This window comes from Silene latifolia, chromosome 6 (genome assembly GCF_048544455.1).
Source record: "Silene latifolia isolate original U9 population chromosome 6, ASM4854445v1, whole genome shotgun sequence".
NCBI lineage: Eukaryota > Viridiplantae > Streptophyta > Magnoliopsida > Caryophyllales > Caryophyllaceae > Silene > Silene latifolia.
Genome location: NC_133531.1, coordinates 31,914,312 through 31,934,497, shown reverse-complemented (window position 1 = coordinate 31,934,497; position 20,186 = coordinate 31,914,312). Strand labels below are relative to the sequence as shown.

The 20,186-nt window shown below is 38.3% G+C and overlaps 2 protein-coding genes across 2 annotated transcripts; both read left to right on the top strand.

Annotated features, from left to right (window-relative positions):
- The first annotated feature begins 216 nt into the window (after positions 1-216).
- LOC141586665 (transcription factor PHYTOCHROME INTERACTING FACTOR-LIKE 15-like) lies at positions 217-7,299 on the top strand. Its single transcript, XM_074407962.1, has 6 exons — positions 217-791; positions 1,594-1,683; positions 5,177-5,242; positions 5,314-5,379; positions 6,433-6,732; positions 6,956-7,299. The coding sequence occupies exons 1-6, from the start codon at positions 549-551 to the stop codon at positions 7,040-7,042; spliced, it is 852 nt and encodes a 283-aa protein (XP_074264063.1). The 5' UTR covers positions 217-548; the 3' UTR covers positions 7,043-7,299.
- Positions 7,300-10,351: 3,052 nt separating this feature from the next.
- LOC141586664 (uncharacterized) lies at positions 10,352-12,704 on the top strand. The gene is made up of 3 exons (XM_074407960.1): positions 10,352-11,185; positions 11,463-11,648; positions 12,120-12,704. Exons 1-3 carry the CDS (start codon positions 10,658-10,660, stop codon positions 12,405-12,407), a joined length of 1,002 nt encoding a protein of 333 aa, XP_074264061.1. The 5' UTR covers positions 10,352-10,657; the 3' UTR covers positions 12,408-12,704.
- The last annotated feature ends 7,482 nt before the right edge of the window (positions 12,705-20,186 follow it).

Here is a 20,186-nt window from a genome sequence, read left to right as displayed (position 1 = left end):
ATGCATATTACAACAAATCCAACTAAAATCCGGTATCAAGCATGTTTATTGTGATAACAATAACTTAGTGATTCGTCACAATTTGACACTATGAGACACCTAAAAAATGCATTGGAACGGATGCAGTATTACGGACAACCGGAACACAAACAAGAGTAATTTCTCCTAATATAATGGTGGGGACCGCTTATAAAAGAGGGAGGAAAAAGACATGATTAAGGCGGGAGAAAGGAGGGAAATTCAATTGATTAGCAACAAATAAACCATAATCAACCCCCTCATTTACAACAACAAAAAAAGCTTAGCTCAAACCAAACCAAACCAAAAACCGCAACAAAGTCAAGCACAACCCATCCATCCTAACTACGTAAATGATAACGCCTACACCTCCTATACCACCTATACATACCATCATCATATTCATAGCCTTTTTCAACTCCTAGGGAACTGTGTTTTCTTTCTTTTCTATTTCTATCTATCTCCTCATTTTCACCCCCCGCCCATCACTTTATCTGTCTACCTTACCTCATCATTTTAATTCATTAGTTATGGCTGATCTGACGGACGATGTTTCTTCTCTTCTTCACACGCTTCTTCAGAATTCATCTCAGCCGTCTACTTCTTCCGAACCTCAGCCCGGATCCGCTGGGTTAGCTGACGCTGTTGGTCTTGGTTTGTTTGATTCCGATTTTGGGTTTTCGGGTTATTATACTGGTGGTGTTGGTGTTGCTGGTGCTGCTTCTCTTGGGTTTGATTTGGATGATATCAATAAGGCTGATTGTGAAAGCGAGGTTATTTTTTCTTCTTTTTTCCTATGTTAATTCTTGTTTGATTTACCAACAAACAAAAATTTCGACTCAAATTTACACAGTTTTTAAGACGATACTTTGATCATTTTTTTCTCGTGTCGATAATTCTCGGCACAATTACGGAGTACTCCGTATTTGTCTACCGCAAACAAATGATTTGCGGAGGAAGTATTATCTTTGTTTAAAGATGAAAGTAAATAATTACGGGGTATTTATTAGATTTATTATTTTTTACATTTTACAATTATTATATAAAATCAAAATGATAAGGTTTTGTGGACTGGAGGGAATGTTTTTAGTTTGTTACCTTGAAATGCGTACGATAAACTCCATTATAATCCATTTGATATAAACAAATACGGAGTGCTCCGTATATTATATTTCTAATTAAGGGAATAATTTCAGAATTATTTTAATTGCCACGGCATACGAGGAAAGTATAAGGCAGCATGGACGCAGAAGTGCGCATGCGCCGCTAGTACCGAGCGCCGAGTTTCCGTAACATTCTCTAACAGTTTCACATGCCCTTGTTTAAAGATCCTTACATAGTTACATGTAATATGTGAGAGGGTGTCATCGTCTCGTCGCATACCAAGCGGGCACGCTATCTCATTTTTTCATTTTTGTCATAGTTTGTTGTACTATGTGAAAGGGTGTCACTGATACTCGAATTAAAGAGTGACATTATCCTAATTTTCATTTCTATCATATTTTGATAAAATATTAGTGTTATTAGCAGCACAAGGAAAAAAAAATGGCGTAATTTTCTGAATTGTTAATTTAGGGGCAGGAGGAGACACGTGGAAATCCGGGGCCAGGGAGGGGGTCATCCAAGAGGACTCGAGCGGCGGAAGTCCATAATTTATCTGAAAAGGTTACAAATTTTCATGTTATTATTGTTTTTAATTTGCTTTCTAATGATTTATATGTTTTTTTTTTTGTTTTTTTTTTTGTGAGAAACTATCTTTTATTTAGCGTCATTTGTGAATAACTACCTTTCATTTTATTTTTGCCTTTTAACTACCTTTTATTTCTTCATTTTGCGAAAGACTGCCAAAAATCCACTTCCGGCGAAAAAAAGTCAACTTTTTGGTGTTGACTTGGTTTTTTCTCCCATTTCCAAACATATAACTCATATATTTCTCCCTTTGTTCACCGAACAAAATCTGAAAAAGCTCCTCTTCATGCCCAACACCTTATCAAAAGTTTGTTCAAAGCAATACCAATGCATCAACCATCTCAATCTCCATCTCCGTCGTCACCTTTACTACTAGTGTCACCTTCACCCTTACCTTTCAACAACCTTATAGATTACTCATGATTCATCAACCTACTGTTCATCTATAAGTCATATTAAAATACCTTCTTTCTCTTTTCATGGTAAGATGGTGGTTATAAGAAAACTAATAAGATAGTAGCACACAAGTGATCCTAAAAGTGAATCCATGATTATTATCGAATAGTTAACACTCAGAGTTAATTTTGCCAACAAGGCCATAATAGATCATTATTGTTGAAAAATTATTTACCATGTTAAGATTAATATCAAGGATAATGATATGGCGCCACCCGGTGGCGCCCAATCTCGGCGCCACCTTCTCATATGCACACTATATTATTGTGGTCCCTCATCACATATTTGTGATGTACCCATTATTGTTGGGACCCCCACTTGAGAGGGTGCGCTGAGATTGGGCGCCACGGGTGGCGCTAACTCATTTTCCTTAATATCAAGATTTTGTTTCGATTATTAAGACTTTGATTCGGGTAAGAGATAGACAAATTGAGGTGATTAATGTTGGGTTTAATCAATCTTTATCATCGATTATTAGGGTTATGAAGTAAAGAGTTAGATTCAACATGAAATGGTAAGTCAACGCCGGAAAGTTGACTTTTTTCGCCGGAAGTGGATTTTTGTTAGTCTTTCGCAAAATAAATAAATGAAAGGTAGGTGAATGGCAAAACTAAAATGAAAGGCAGTTGTTCACAAATGACCGTAAATAAAAGGTAGTTTCTCACAAAAAAAACCGGTTTTTTTTTACTGTTAATGAAGTACTAAAACGAACCTGCTGTGCTACAACGCCTACAACTCTACGAGGATTTTATAATATCTTGAAAGCTATGGTTTTACTTTGGGAGGATTTAAGGAAAAATGTTAAATCACTTGCTCAACCACTCACTGTCTTAAATTAAAGAGAATATATTTATGATGGGGATGGTGATAGTTAATTACTGTATTATCTAGGGACATTGGATGTTCAAACGTTTTCCTTACTAAATTTAAATAATGATTTTTGTATAAGTTACGAGGGAAAGAGGACGATAAAATTGGGATAGTATCGGATTTGTAACAATTTAATTAGGTTTTTTAATTTAAATTTTACAAATTCAGTTTATTAAGTTTATTTCCGTTCAATTCAATATGTGTAAACATGAGTAAGTGTTTCTCAATTCTTCCAGGTAATACTATCAATTTTTTAATTAAGAGATCCAGTAATACTATCAATTTTTTAATTAAATTAAGAGATCAAGTAAGTTTATTTATTGAATTAAGAGATCCAGTAATACTATCAATTTTTGAATTAAAGTGAAGAATAATTGTTTTGTGGGCACATGTAATCCTAGGGAATGAACACTGTAGAAGTGGGACAGTTGATATACTGATAATCTGATATGTAACTGTTTTACGTTGTCGAATCTTTCCAAATTATTTCATGTCTACTCTTCCGTTGAAGTTATCCTGTCTATTAAAGTTATTTACTTACATTACTCATTACACTGTTCGTAATTGATTCTATGTCAGCTACTAACTAGTAAATGCTTTGAGGTGATTTATGTACCATGTTTGAAACCTATTAACCTAAAGGGGGCCGTTTACCAGGGAAATAATGTACTGCTCCTTCATAGGCCATGTTCTAAGTAGTTGGAATCTGCTTTGCACACTATTTGAATAAAATCGTCTTGCATAGGACTAACTATAGGTTTATTTACTTTTTTTAAAAGATGGGACGATTTTGAAAAACGTAAACCTATAAAAATGGAGGATGTAAGCATCTGTGCAATTGTGCATTATACAGTTTGGGGTTTGAACTGTTGAACTAACGAAATAATTGGAATATTACCTCATGCACCATCTACATCTGTCAATTTGACACATTGACAATGGGTGTAACACTTCTACACTTCTTTTAAAGCAAAAATATGAGATTTTTTCATAAAATAGCGGATTCTACCTCGTATTTGTGCCGTAATTTTCAAACAGAGTTTGGCCTCATACTTGTGTTGTATTTTTCTAACGGAGTTTTAAGTGCATAGCCTTCTCTCCTTTAGTTGGAATTTAGGACCAAACCCAATTTGGTTGCTGAGAAATCATTTTCCGTTCATCAAGGAGATTAAACATCAGATTAGCAAGCTGCATTCTAGATCTTATATGATGTTTATAAAGGAAGTTGGATTCACTGTTGTCTTTCTTATGCGGTGACTAATAAAGTTTCAAGTGCTTTGTTCTCTCATAAACCTCTTAATTTTTGGAAATGTATTTGAGAATGTCACAAATACTGAGGTTATAGGGTTATATGTTGCCGCATCCCTGTCCATATCTCGTAATCAACCCAATTCTCTAGTAGCCTACCTTTATTAGCGCAATTGGCTATGTTACTTAGACTTGGTTAGAACAATTACAGGGTGCATGTGCAAGTGTTGGATTCGGCTATTTTATACTATCTCCATGCCTTAAATATCTTCCATAATACGAAAAGTATACGATTTAAGGAGTATAAATAAAAGCAATAAGGACCGCACATGATGATGCAAGTGGGTCAAGTATAGTGATTGTGTAGTTAAGAATTGAGATGCAATGCAAGTGGGATATTGGATTATTGGAAGGTATTTTACAAACAGCTAAATAGCGAAAAGTGGAAGGTATATTAGAGACGGAGGGAGTACGAAATTTCTTGTACTATGCTTACACAATGTTGCTAGTATAGACTCTTTCCTTTATGTATATAGTTAAGAACATGTGCACTTTCACTTCAACATTTTCACTTGATCAAGATGATATTCATGTGCAAGTTCGCGATATGACATGATAAAGTACCATGAATGCTTTTGACAAGTAAAAAAGTGGAACATGTAGGATGAGATGGCTTTTGCAGTTTTAGGGCGATAATCCAAGTTAGATCGTTATTAGTGTTATACTTGTCCAAAACCAATGATATGTGATTGCTATGCAGTATGCACACGATCAAACACATGGGATATATATTTCATACAAAGGTACAAGAGGGTATCACTTGCTAATCTAGTTCACCATGGCTCTAATATTTTTCTTTTATCCTTTTTAACCTCTTCTTATTCTGTGTTGACAGAGAAGGAGACAAAGGATTAACGAGAAGTTGAAAGCGTTGCAAAAGTTGATTCCTAACTCCAATAAGGTATAGTTATGTAGTTGCATAAAGGGTTAACCTTTGTTTGAGATATTATCATAACTTGTTTTATGTTTCAGACGGATAAGGCGTCAATGCTGGATGAAGCAATTGAATATTTGAAACAGCTTCAGCTACAAGTTCAGGTGGGTTATCTTTAGCAATCTAAAGCTAAAAAATTATCCAATTGGATTTTCGAGTATTTTTTCCCGTGAAGTTTGAGAATTACATCATTAACGTTTCATATATGTGATGTGTCTGATAGCTTTGTGTCTTGATAGCTTAGGTGTTGTAGTTGTTTTTTTTCGTGCTAAGAATTCCCTTTGCGACCGGCATTATACTTATACGGGCTATACTTGTATGCTGAATGGTTTGCGCACATATTGGTATGTTTGTATGCAACAGTTCTGGCTTGTTTAGCGTGTGGTAAAATTGTTAATTTTGTGCTTATATTTGGTGTAACTTTCTCAATGAGTAAATTGTCTATCTATTTTATTTATCACCTACGAAGCTGAGGGTAGAAACATAAGGGAAATACAACTCCATTACCGCATACTACTTGCTACTGTTCCAGTTGATAGGATCTTATTACTGACTAATTTTCTAGCTGTATTCTTTACCATACCAAATACTTCCAACAGTCATGATGGCGGATTTAACTGACCCCTAGTGTTGAGGTATGTGTCGATATGTTATGTTGAGATATCGACACATATCTCAACACCTAGTGACTTTCTTAGCTAAGCTAATTCAACCTTTAGAGCATCCCACCATTAGTGACCTTATGAGCTAAGCTAATTAACATTTCCACGCATGTTCAGATGCGTTACATAGTGGCAAAACACAAGTCGTTGAAATATGGATAGAAAATAAGGAATTGTTGTCCCCATACTTGGTTTCAATTGATCACATCTCCTTATTACATCTTCCGCGATCATGAAGTTTAAAGTGGCAAAACTGATAGTCATACACTTAAACTTTCCCTACTGATTTTGGCTTTACATTCATATTTTGGAATCATCGTAATAGAGACTGTCTTATACCTGTCTAGCAACTATTCCTTCTGTCCATGAAACTTGTGTTTAATCCACATCTTAACGTGCTTCTAAATTTCTGTGCTAAAGAAACCCGAGGGTTTATTGATGGACATAGGAGTACTATATGGTCACTGCAGTGCTTTCATCTTGTTGGTCTTGCAGATGTTAACCATGAGAAACGGTACAAGTTTGCATCCCTTTTGTCCACCTGGCGTAGGGCAGATGATGAATCCACCTCCAATCGGACAACTTGTCGATGAAGCTAACCATAGTAGAGGCATTAGCTCCTTCACTCCGAATCAGGAGTGTCCTATGCAGCCGATGCAGGCCATGTTCAACCTCGACAGCAAACCTGGATCGTCCCACATTCCCAGAATGTCGGAGAACCATAATCCAGGGCCATCACTTGTCCTGGAACCATCAATGATTTACAGGCCATTCAATACTTCTATTCCATCCAAGGTATTTACATTACTCCTTTGGCTTTGTTGGGCAACTTTGACCTCTATTTTCCCCCGATACTCCACAATAGTTACAATTTTTCTTACTAGATACGTGAAAATAGCTGATTTGATAAATCAAACATGTATCTTTACACCCGCAGAGGAAAACATAAATCAAATATGGCAGTAGATTGAATTTAACCAGAATTTCCTGAGGATTGATCAGTTGTTGCTGTGTTAAGGTACTTTGCAAAGAACCAGGAATGCCTCAGCTGCAATTGGACATGAGTCGCTGTGGTCAGAGCTCATCATCGGGCGTCTCAACTTAGTTATCAAGATGATCTCTTATTAAAAGGCCAGCTTGTTGAAATTGATGTAGAACACTTGCTGAAGATGCATTTTATGCAGCCTTATAGATCAAGCCTTAATTCATTAAAACAGCAGATTATGCGCAGCACGCAAATGTTTAAATCAAGTTGCCGTAAGTTTCCTGACATTTGTTAAAGTCTGAACTCTGTAACTCTTCAAACGGTCTTCAAACACTAACTCGATAAAATTAGAGATTCTCAAGTATCGTTACTTCATCCCATTTATATTATCCGCTTCCTGTTTGGGTGGTATAAGCAAGTCGGGACTTCTGAGTTGTGCCTATCACATAACGTCAGAAATTAGCGGTAAAGAGTTGGGAAACAATATACAGTAAATAGAACGGATAAAAACTACTTTAACAGTAAAGCTTTATTTCAATGATGATTTTAGGTTGATTTACTTGATTAATAACATTCAAATGGGATACCAGCCTACCAGGTGTAGAAAAATGATTACTATATTCAGGTTTTCATATTTTCTCACTTTATAGTTGCAACTCACAAAAAAACTACCATTATACTACCTATTTACTCCGTAATTCCGTATTTCCGTATAAGCTTTTCAAAAATGAGTCGGAATTTTTTTTTTCCTCTGGAATAGGAATAACTTATCTCATCCTTCCGAATGAGAGAGTTAAGTTGAAGCCACCGGCTGGCTTTCAAACCACCTTGAAAGAGTTGGACATAAATGTCCAATATAACTCATAAAGTCAGCAACCTTGTTGGCTTCACGGAAAAAATGTTTAATTATCACTTCATCGAAAAAATGGTCTAATTTCACATTTTTGATAATACTAGAAATTTCTCAAGTAATACGAATTGAGTTAATAACACATAAATTGTCACCCTTTACAATTAACTTTTAGATTCCTAAGTATTTAGCTGCTACAATGCCTTATTTCAAAGCAAGAGCTTCTGCAACAAGAATACTATTGGATAACACTTTTTTGCTCCTAAGAAAACGACATTATCATTATGATCTCTTATAGAATATCCTAAAGCAGCTTTATTATTGTCATATATTCTCGATCCGTCAAAATTTAGCTTTAGGAAACCGTTTCTAGGTTTATCCCACTAGATTTCTTCCTTACTAGAAGTGTTTCTAGCTGACTCGTCCTTCTCGGAATTGTTGAGATCCTTATGTCTAGTCTCATTCCAGGTTTTAATGTTATTATTACATAAAGTAATAAGTTTGTTGTTATTGATAAGAACATTATTAAAGATCAATAAGTCTCCCTTGTGACGGTCTCAAATAAGAGACGGTTAAATGTGACCACTTTTTGATAAAATGTAACCACTCATAAATTGTTCATAAAATGTTACCTATGAAAAAATGGTCACATTTTCTCATAAAATGGTCACATTTGGCCCGTCTCTTATTTGAGACGAACAGTACCCGTCGCAAATAAGAATTTGCGATTAAAGATAATGTAATTTCTGTAAAACCATGCATTCCACCAACTAAAAATAATTTTAATGAAATTAGCTTTTGAAATTAAGTCTTTGAGATAATTAAGTTTTATTATAGAATTTTGACTTGCAATATTATCATAATTTGACAAAAAATTGTTGAAGCTAATAATGTTCATGTCTTGAATTATAGACCCAAGCAAGGGACATTCGTAAAAGAAATGATCTTTGTTTTCAATAAAATAGTTGCATAAAACACAATGAGGCGGGACATTAATATGACTTTTTAGCAGCCTACCTTTTGTTGGGAGGCTGTCAACACACGCTTTCCAAAGAAAAAATTTCAACTTTGGAGGAATATTCAATTTCCAAATCCACTGAAATTCACATTTGTCATGAGCTTGATCAAACAACCTTGTGCTAACCAAGTTGCTGTTTTAGTAGATAAATTTCCATCCACGGACAGCCTCCAAATGAGGGTATCAGGAATATTATTATGTGGAAGTGGAATGTTAGTAATCTGATTCACAATATCGTTATTCACTAAATTTGATAATTTACAAACAACCCATTGTTTGTCAGAGGTTATGAAATCTTTAACCAAAAGATTTAGATCACGCTTACCCTCATCATCAACCATACTGCTTGTAAGTAGGTGTGAACAAACTCAATTATCAGACCAAAACTTAATGATGTTACTATTAACTACATGTCATCTCAGTTCTTTTCTTGTTAACTCATGAAAAAATATCCTGCTTCGTCCCAGGTTTTGGACATAAGCCTTGTACCGAGTATTTGTATAGACCCGGCAAATAAATCCGAACCCGAAAAATCGATCGAAAATATTTGAATTGATATCTAATCGAAGACTCGATATGGGTAACCAGAAAAGTACCTAAACTTGATTCAATTCGAAATCATTATAATAGAATGATACCCAAACCTGAATATATCTAAACCGATTAACTTGATTAGGAAAATCCCATACAAACACTCTCACTCGAGTCATACCTGACTCGAAACTGCGCAAACCGATAAAGTGGCAAATCGAAATGAACCTGATCGAAATTGAACCGAAACCAAATTTAAGGTCACCCAATTAAAATCGAACCGATTTGAAACTGAACTAAATGACACATTTGTCAAGTCTAGCCCTTGTATTAGTCTTGAGATTAGATCCAACTTTCTCGGGGATAAAGTCGTCCAAATTTGAGTTAGTTGAAGGTAGAGATGGCTATTTGGGCCGGCGGGATTAGCCTGTCTAATCTGCCATATTAGTCAAGCCGTGTGTGACTCTCCGCCCTCCCAACCCTACCACATACCGATTGACGGTTTACTTGAGCCATCTCGGTGTGGCCCAGTCCGCCTCCTTCACCGAGCCGACTTAGTGTCGAACAATTCGACTCCAGCCAGACCGAACCCGATTGCCTCTCCTAGTTGTAGGGGACTTATTGTTTGTGCGTTGATTGTTGAACTTGTCGAAGAATACCATAGAGTACATAATGAGTTTTGTTTTATTAAATTGTCACTAGCTCCAATTCATAAACACTACATTCTAACCGTCACCGACAATATTGTACATGTGTTCTCAGAAATTATTAAAAACACGACATTAGGTAAAGCAAATGACTCAACAATCAATGAATAAGTAATAATCACCACTAGGCGGCGGCATTCATCTACCAAAGCTTCAACCCTAACAAAAATTATACGCAGTACAAAACAAAAAAAACCCAGACCTCTTAATTTAAATCGGGTCCCAAAGGTGAAAATAAGAAAAATAGTAAAACGGTTTTAAATAAAACGGATAAAATCAATAGAGAGTAAGAAGCGCTAATTATTAGTTGGCACATTACTTCCACAGCTAAAAATAAAAATCCTGACAACTGTGATTAGCCTGTCTGTCTTCTACCTTCCTCACTTGTTCTTTTTTAGTCCTTTGTCCCTTCTTCTCCTCCTTCTCACTTTTCACCTTTCACTACCCCAACAACAAAACCACACACATACATAACCTCTACTCATTACTTCCAAATATTCCCACTTTCATACTCTCAATAAACTCACTATCCTTTCCATAATTCTCACCATTTACATCAATTTTCTAAGTAATTGTGTATTTGTTGTGTTAGTGTTGAATTATAATATCGATTTCATAATTAGCTAAAAATGCACGCAAAGACGGATTCCGAGGTGACGAGTTTAGCCGCCTCATCCCCAACCAGATCACCCCCGCGAAGGCCAGTATACTACGTGCAAAGCCCGTCGAGGGACTCGCACGATGGCGAGAAGACCGCGACGTCGTTTCACTCTACCCCGGTGCTGAGCCCAATGGGCTCACCACCGCATAGTCAGTCTTCAATGGGCCGACACTCCCGGGAATCATCATCGACCCGGTTCTCCGGGTCATTGAAGCCCGGGGGTAATGGTGGGTCTCGGAAGATCTCACCGAATGATGTTGGATCTGGTGGGGGAAAGAGAGGTGGTAAGAAGCATCAGCATCAACAACAGCCGCCATGGAAGGATTGTGATGTTATTGAAGAGGAAGGTCTTCTTGATGATGAAGAGAATCAGAAGGGTTTGCCTAGACGCTGTTATGTTCTTGCTTTTATTCTCGGGTTTTTGGTTTTGTTTTCCTTCTTTTCTTTGATTCTTTGGGGCGCTGCTCGTCCTCAGAAACCTAAAATCACCGTCAAGGTTAGTTCATTTTTCGTCTTTCTTTTTGAGTTTTAGTTTAATTTGGTTAGAATTTGGGTGATGCCATGGATCGAGTTGTCAATTTGAATTGACAACTCGATCCCTGGCAATACTAGTTAGAATTAGAATTAGTTAGCATGATGCCATGGATCGAGTTGTCAATTTCAATTCGACAACTCGATCCATGGCATCATGTGTGAAGAAGTTAGTGTTACTAAGTCAATTGAGGTAAACTCTAGTGTACTGAAGTGTAATTGGGATATTTTGATGATGACAGAGTATCAAATTTGAGAGATTCATAGTGTCAGCTGGATCGGATAATACAGGAGTGGCTACTGAAATGGTATCTGTGAATTCAACACTCAAATTTCTATACCGTAACACTGCTACATTTTTCGGCGTCCATGTAACCGCAACTCCGATTGATCTTTCCTATTCTCAGATCAGTGTTGCCAGCGGAAGTGTAAGTATCATGTCTATTTTAATTTAGTCAATTCTAGTCAAATAATTTCTCGGAATTTTGATTGTTAATTGCAATTCAGATTAGAACGAGCTTAATTTAGCTTCTCATTTGAGCTGTATGTACGCAAATAACCCGTGGTTTCTAAATAGGGGAAATATTGAGTAAATTCCGATCCCTTACCTCACTATAGGAGGCAGTTAGACATGGCAAGCAGCCCAGTCGTTTTCTGATCAAGCCAGTCAATTCGTATTATGTTGTTTGGAGTGTATAGTGCACCTCTGATAGTTGGTGCCAATTGAGTTATTGAAGTCGGTTTATTCAAGTATGGTTGGGTAATTGAGGTCAATTGTTTATGAAAGCACTATGATAATGTTTAGCTCATCTCCATAACATTCGGCTCAATTCAGTATATTTCCGCTTAGAATATGAGACTCATAGAAACGACTAATTGAATTTTGATTTACAATGCAGTTGAAGCAATTCTATCAGGGAAGGAAGAGTCAAAGAACCCTTGATATCTCAATTTACAGCGACAAAGTTCCATTGTATGGAAGCGGGCAATATTTAGTAAGTACACCCACCGGAATACCCACAGCACCAGTTAACATGACCTTGAGTTTCACAGTTCGATCGAGAGCTTACGTCTTGGGTAGTTTGGTTAAGCCGAAATTCTACAAGACAGTTGACTGTATAGTTAGTTTAGATCCTAAAAAGATCAATTCTGCTATTTCTCTCAAGAACAAATGCACTTATCAATAATCAACCATCCAATTTGCAACAATTCGCTTGTCATTTGCATCCCATTTCTGAAGTCTGCCAACGAGGTTGTGTCGGCAGAAACTGGTGCAGATGTTCATTATTTTCATACTTTGGATCTGTGACGATTTTTTTATAATCTGTAGTAGTTGTTATAAACGGATGTAATGCAATGTAATTTAATTATATTTAAAAAAGTGGGATTTTGATAGGTAAACACTCGAAGAAGAATAATGATTAAAGAAGTTGTAAAATATTCGTTTCGTGTCTCATGCCATGTTCTTGCTTTGGTGGGTTTTCCATGTGTGCTTCAATTATCATTGAGTGTCGGTCAGATGCACTTTGTTCAGTTGTTTTTGCGTCTTGTACACTACTGTATACTATTTGCAGCTCTACCTACTACCAAGCTAACTTTCTATTTTACTCTGACGGTGTTTATATATACGACAAGTCTTGCTTATGATTAGAGTTGGCATAAAGGGCCGCGGGCTGGTGGGCGGCACGGCATGGTCTGGTGAGAAAATCGAGGAAGCATGGGCACGGCACGATTGGGCTTGGGACGGGCTCCGACGCGATTTTCCTCAGAAATCCGTGCCCAGGCACGGCACGGCCTAAGCACGGTGGAACCCGACACGCACCAGGCACGGCGGGCCTAGCATGGCCCGGCCCGAAGAATAGCCCGTTGATCATCATTTATTAAACAAAAAGTACACTAATATTTAATAAAATATATATTTAAATCATTAATCATCATTTATTAAACAAAAAGTACATTAATATCGGAATTACTTTTTCACATACGAACTTTACTCTTTCACATACATTTTTTCATTAATTTTCCATACCATACCCTTTTACTAACGGAATTACTTTTTCACGTACGAACTTTACTCTTTCACATATATTTTTTCATTAATTATCCATGCTATACCCTTTTACAAACCTAATCAAGTTAACCTTTAGCGTACCCTAATATCAACATTTTTCTCTAAAATCTAATCAAATTGATCCAAAAACTTAATCAATGAAGACCCTAATTCTTCTATTAGTGAATTAATTTAGTTTTTTAATCAATTATTAATAAGTTTGAATGAGTTTTATTTGTTTATTATAGTTTGAAGTTAGGGTTTATGCGGTGGTTGGTGGTGCCTTGGCGGATGGAGCGGTGGTTAAGGGTGGTGCACGGAGGTCAGAGTGGCGCGAGTGCGGTGGGAGAACCGCGGGCGGCGGTGTGGGTCCTTGAAGGGGCGGTTGTGTGATAGGGGACATAGGAGAAGAACGGTGCTTCGTGGTGCACGGTGGTCAAAGTAGTGTTGTTGCGTGACTGAAGTCGGGTGGCCGGTGTGCATGAAGCGTGGTTGTCGTCTGGGATGAGGGTGGTCGACTGGGTAGCCAAATGGTCCGGTGGGCTGGTGGTGGTTGGCTTAGAGGGGGGGAGGGAGGGGTTGTCGTGAGATAGTTCATTTTTTTCCCCTTTTTAGTTTTTGTTGAACAATAATTAGACTATGATATTTTATTGTTTTTAATTTCTTTTTTTTTTTTTTTCTATTATTGTTATTTATTTTTTCATCATAATTCGTTGGTGGTGTGCTGAAAATTTTCGACCGGAGCTGGTGGTGTTGGTGTTGAAGATGAGGAAAGGGAGAAAAAAATCAATTGGATTGAGTGAGAAAAATGACAAGGGTAAAATTATAAAAGACGTATGTGAAAGAGTAAAATCTATATGTGAAAAAGCACGACCCTTTACTAAACCTAACCAAAATATGTACTCTTTCCCTAAAACTTGATCTAATTGCTCCAAAACCTTGAACAATGGTCATCATAATTCGCCAATGACTGATGTAATTTAGTTATTTATCAATTATTAACATGTTTTGTTGAAGGTTTTGTAATTAATCAATGTTTATTTGTTTATCAGAAGATAAATTAGGGTTACTGGGTGGTGGTGTGGTGGCCGATGGCTCGGCTTGAAACTATCATATATCCTATATCTGCTGAAATTTTGTTGCTCAGGATTTCAATTATCCAATTGATTTGCTTTCTCTTCGCTTTACTAGTCTTCTATGTAAAGTGTAACCTATATGTACATCGGGGTTCAGCACAATTAATGCTAAAGCCATGCGATCAATTTCGATTCTCTAAATATTAGTTGCCTGTTTTCTCTTCAATTTAGTCGTGGATTACTATTACTAGTCAATAATAAATTGTATAATGTCAATAATAGATTGTTATAACACAAAAACTCATGAGAGACGTCTCTCAATAACTTTATTGAGAGACCTCTCACATTATTAAAATCCGTACAAGAATTCATTCTTAGTGCCTCATTGTTATAATAAATCGAAGCCAGTATAGCCGGAAAAGGGGGAAACCGAGGGACAATTACCGGCGACCGAAACAAGGTCAGCCGGAGGGCAGGTTCACCGGAGGGATGGCCACCGGTGGTGAAGGGAAAGGGTGGGTAAAATAAATTGAGTGAGGAAAATGAAAAATATGTAAGGGTAAAATCGTAAAAAGTGTATGTGAAAGAGTAAAATGCGTATGTGAAAAAGCACAACCCTTAATAAAATATATATTTAAACCATTAGTCATCATTTATTAAACAAAAAGTACTAAAAATATACTCCGTATCAATTATATAACATTTTTTTTTAAAATAAAAAAAAATATTAAAGCACATGGGCCGGCCCACGAACAAGGTACGAAAAGCCCATGGGCCAGTCACAGCCCGAGCACGAAAATGACCGTGCCTTGAGCGGGCCGCGGCGTAGGTTTAGATCTGTGGGCCTGGCACGACACGGCCCGAGGAGCCCAATATCCATGCCTGGGCCGGGCCAATGTTGGAGGAAGGCACGACGGGCCGGCACACGGGCCGACCCAGCACAGCCCATTGCCTACTCTACTTATGATGCTCACGAGCTTGTGACATCTAACAACCCATTTTTTTGGTATGTTACTTAATCGGGTATAAGTTGTCACAAGCTTCTGACTGTTAGGCTCTGTTTGGTAGCGCATTTCAGGTACCTTTTTTCATCGTAGTAGTTTTTTTGACAAAAATTTCAGGTAGCTTATTTTCTTGAACGCGTTTGGCAAGTAGCATTTTATAGCAAAAAAGTTCCTGAAATAAAATGCTACCTAGGGTAGCATTTGAGATTTCAGGTACCTGATTATATTTTGCTTACCTTTTTTACCCTTCAACTTTTTATATATTACTCCAATATTATTATTTTTTATATTATGATCTCAAATAAACCCAATTAAAGAGTTTCTACGGAAATGAAAAGCGTGCGTGATAATATCAATACTTTAATTCAGGGTGCAATTTAATTAACTATTTTTATGTATGTTTAATAGAAAACTTACTTCGTATCCATACATTTTTTGATGATATACTGTTTGATATTTTTTTTACGTTATCGTGATATTTTAATTATTGTTTCCGTCATTTTGAAACATGTTGAAGACTTGTGCAATTATAATGAAAAAAATTACATTTTCTTCTAATTACTAATAATGCCAACGACAATAACACAGCAATAATAATAAAAACATAAATGATAACAATAATAAGCCATGTCCTTTTAGGTCATTTGACCAAATATCAGCTACCTTTTCAGCTAGTCTTCCAAACAGTTTTAATAAAAATCAGGTACATTTTCATGTCGTAATTTTCAGCTACCTTTTCAGTTACTTTTTCAGGTTTCAGCTACCTTTTCAGGTAGCTTTTCAGGTATCAGGTAGCTTTTCAACTAGTTTGACCAAACGGAGCCTTAGAAGGATTTGCGAAATAAGTTAATGAAGGAGATCCAAAATAATAATTACTCCATAACATGTCGCGGTCTCTGAACTATCACGTATCACGTATGAACTGTAGTTATAAAAGTACTGTTCATGAGTTTTTATTATACTAAATGATGTCTCCGAGTAGGTTTGAGGCTGACATGGAAAATGCTTCTATGGAAAATCATTACAAAGTCATTATCGGTTGGGAGTAGTTTTGTGAAGCGAAATATAGAAGTGGACCCTAGCTGTAAAATGTGTTCGAAAGATGAACAAAGGTTGGAAACTATGGATCATCTGTTCAGAGATTGTGAAGTGGTTAAAAGGATTTGGGCTTCCTCTAAGTTAGGGATTAGAGTTACTCAGGAAGATAATATAAGTGTAGGCAATTGGATTATGAATTGGATTAGTTATTTGGACAAGCTTGATAATGCTACACCACGACTGGTAAGTTTTATTGCTACACTATGGAGTATATGAGGGGTAAGGAATAAAATTCGTTTCAAGGGGAAGTTTTTCATCCAAAGATGGTTATGTGTTTATGGGCCCAAAATGTGGAAATGGCGGACCAGATAAATGAAAAGGAACTAGGGAGCCAGGATAATGAGAATGTGGGAAATGGAGATTTAGAGGGGGACAAAATGAGGTGGCTCCGGGAAAGTAAACCGGCCTTTGTTATTGAACCTTCAAACGACTGTGTTTGTGTTCGTATTATGGTGGATGCGGGTTGGAAAGATTTGGAGAAAGCAGGGGTTGGATGGGTGACCTTCTCGGCTGGGGGAAGTGGGATGTTTGAAGTTGATGTTGCCATTAAGGCGAAAAGCGCCCTCCAAGTTGAAGCACTGGGAATTCGGGAAGCCCTTATCTGGGCTAAGGAGAAGGGTTTCTGGCACTTGGAAATTTCTTGGACTGCTTACCCATTGTTGCTTGCCTTGCGGAAGTCAGCCGACCACATCACCAGATTAAAGCTATTATAGAAGATATCCTTTATCTTAGTTCTAGTTTTCACTGTCTTTCTTTTAGTTTTATTCCTAGGTCTGTTAATAAGATTGCACATGGCCTTGCCTGTAGGGCCATGAGTAGTTAGGTATGCCTTTTTTCATAGCTGCAAAAAAAAAAAAAGAGTAGGTTTGAGGCGCGGGGGTCGCGTTTGAGAATGGTATGTGGGAGGTAGAGAGAAACAGTGATATAGCCTCACTACCTAAGAATGACATTGAGATGATGCCGGATTGATATGAGCATTGGCGGCTGGTTGGATGAGATGGTCGACCATCAGCTAGTAAACTTGGGCTGTCCGGAAAAGCTTCCTCATATGGATCATGGATGTGTTCCCTCGCAAGAGTAATGGAGGCGTGGTTTTTATACTCAAAAACGTTTTCACATTCAGTGCAATTGTCTAGTTAGAAAAATACCGCAATTCTATTTATATATTAATTGCAAAATGATACGCGTAATTAGACTTGGTAAACGGGTCAATCGGGCTTGGATTAATTCGTGTTCGGGTTTTCAAGAATCTGGGCCGGGTTGGGTAATTTCGGGTTCAGGTTATTTTCAGGTTATTTGGGGATAGCAGTCTGTTCACAATAATAAAAATCTGGGTCAGATTGAATAGTTGGGTCAATTCGTATTTCGGATCCTTAATTTGAATACGGGTAGGGTTATTTGGGTCTGGTCATTCCAGTCCAGTCAGCTTTACACAAGCTGTTAGTTGTGGACTTGCGCATATGAATTACTCGGTATAACTCACTGAATATACGGAAACTAGCCCAACCATAAACATGAAATGAACTGTTCCCGTGTTAAAACCACGGCCCAAGACATATCCCATCCTCTAATTGGACTACTCGGCCTTTAATAGAACAGGACAGCTGCACGTTAGTTTGTCAGTTTCTCATTTTCTTTCCTTTGGATTAGAGATGGAAGTGTGCATGTGAATCGCGGGGCTGATACGCTTCAATACGGGCCATAATTGATTTCAGCACGACACGGGATTAACATGGTTCGATACAGCACCCCATAGGCCGAATTTTGAGAGAAAAAGATTGTGCCTAGTCTAGACGACACGGTTCACCTAGGCACGCTCAAAATACAAAAAAAGTAAGGCTAAAGCAAAGAAATTGATTGAGCACACCCAAGCAAGGTACGGGCACGACACACCATGGGTCGTGCGAAGACCACCATTTTCATTTCATCGACACAGCATGACATAACACGAAGACCACCAAAGTTGCTCCAATCTATCCAATTATGGTGTTACATGTAGACCTGACTAACAGGTCATTCGGTTTAGTTTCGGACGGGGTTTAATCGGTTCGATTCAAATCGGGTGACCTTAGTTTCGGTTCCAGTTCGATTCGATCGATCTCGTTTCAGTTAGCCACTTTAATCAGTTTGTACCAATGACCACGCTTCGTTCATTTTAAAGCAAAGTTTGTAACTGTTAGAATCTTGATGGCCATTACAGCGGTAAGAAACTGACCTGTTCCGGGTGTAATTCCAGAGCAGTTATACGTTACCACCCGTGCTTGTAGAATGACGTCTTTGGTTGACTCCTCCTTGCGGTCTCCTGAAACGATGAGCAAACTGAGGGCTCGGCTTTGGGCCGAGCGAACTCACTCCGACGCTCAAGTCAGTAAACTTAGAAAGATAAGTTGTTGTTACTTGGTGAAGTGTATATTGTAGAGAGATAAGGAAGATATTACCAGATGAATAGTGATTCTTAGGTTAAGTTGTGGATCCTTTACTCAATGAGAGTAGAGGAGTATTTATAGACTTTCACCTTTTGTCACGTAGTGGCCAAGTGGCCAAGTGGCTAGCAGGTGGAAAGACTGATGTACCCTCGGCCGAGGGACCCATGGCAGGCCGACGGCCCCTGTTGACTCCATGCCGAGGGGTCTTGGATATGAGTACGCGGATATGTGCCCCGGCTGGCTAGTTGTCCTAGCCGAGGCACAAGAGACAGCCGACAGCTGCGCGGTTGCTAGTTTGTCCAAGTCGTTGACTTGCTGTGGATATCTTTGACCTTGCTCAATATGTTGACTCGGTCAGCGGGTGCAGAATATGCCCAATCAATTTGCCCCCAGCGTAGTCTATGCCGTGGTATGGGCTCCGATGTATGTTGAGCGTATATTCTGCGCAAGACAAAATTTTCTGCCCCGGCTTCTTCTACCTCGGCGTGGCTCTGCTTAGGCCGTACCATATCCCCCCTCCACATGGTTGTGTAATGGACATCCGATGTGGAAAAGGCAATGACGCTGGCTGAGACCAGGGTGGAGAGTGCCGGTTGTTTCTGATTGCCCCCTGGCCGGGGCTTTCTGGCTTGGTTGATCATGTGGCCGGCAGAGAAACAGATACTTCGGAATTTGTTGAGGAAGATGAACAGGCAGAGAGATATGAAGGGGCGTGTTGAAGACGCTTGGTCACTGTTGCATTGATTGACATTCAACTGTTGCAACGATTGACATTCCGTGGTTGCATGTCCGACACGTGTCTGTTTGTTGATTGGTCGACGTTTCATGGGGTGTGCCCGATTGGTCCTTCTTCATGGGCTTTCCTCTATAAATAGGGTACTTAGTCCCTGAAATTGGCCACCAATTTCATTCTCTCTAAAATTTTCTTCTCTCCAAATTTCCAAGGGCTTTTCTCTTTTCTAATCTTGATTATGTCGTTACTTCGGCTAGTGTTTTTCTTCAAGGTAAACAAACAAACTTTTCTCGATCTCTTATTTTGTTGAATAATTGTTGCTACCATGTCTTCTACTGAGGCCGGACCTAGTAACCGTGCGCCGGGGGATTCCCTGTCGCGTCTGGGTGAAGAGGAGGCATTGGCCGCCGTCCCGCTAAGGTCCGGGGGTCCTAGGTCTCCTTCCCCCGAGGTCGACCAACAAGTTTTGGAGGACTGGGAGGACGATGATGATGATGATGACGACGGTGATGATGCTGGTGATGACGCTGAAAGGGCTCATCCTGATGAGGGGAGGCAGTACGTTATGGATCACGGCGA

What these genes read in the sequence shown, in the direction of transcription:
- LOC141586665 (XM_074407962.1), top strand. Translation starts at nt 549, where the DNA reads ATGGCTGATCTGACGGACGATGTTTCTTCTCTTCTTCACACGCTTCTT. An exon ending in AGGCTGATTGTGAAAGCGAG is followed by an intron (nt 792 to 1,593) that starts GTTATTTTTTCT and finishes TTGTTAATTTAG; the next exon opens with GGGCAGGAGGAGACACGTGG. An exon ending in TCCATAATTTATCTGAAAAG is followed by an intron (nt 1,684 to 5,176) that starts GTTACAAATTTT and finishes CTGTGTTGACAG; the next exon opens with AGAAGGAGACAAAGGATTAA.
- LOC141586664 (XM_074407960.1), top strand. Translation starts at nt 10,658, where the DNA reads ATGCACGCAAAGACGGATTCCGAGGTGACGAGTTTAGCCGCCTCATCC. An exon ending in AACCTAAAATCACCGTCAAG is followed by an intron (nt 11,186 to 11,462) that starts GTTAGTTCATTT and finishes TGATGATGACAG; the next exon opens with AGTATCAAATTTGAGAGATT. An exon ending in TCAGTGTTGCCAGCGGAAGT is followed by an intron (nt 11,649 to 12,119) that starts GTAAGTATCATG and finishes TTTACAATGCAG; the next exon opens with TTGAAGCAATTCTATCAGGG.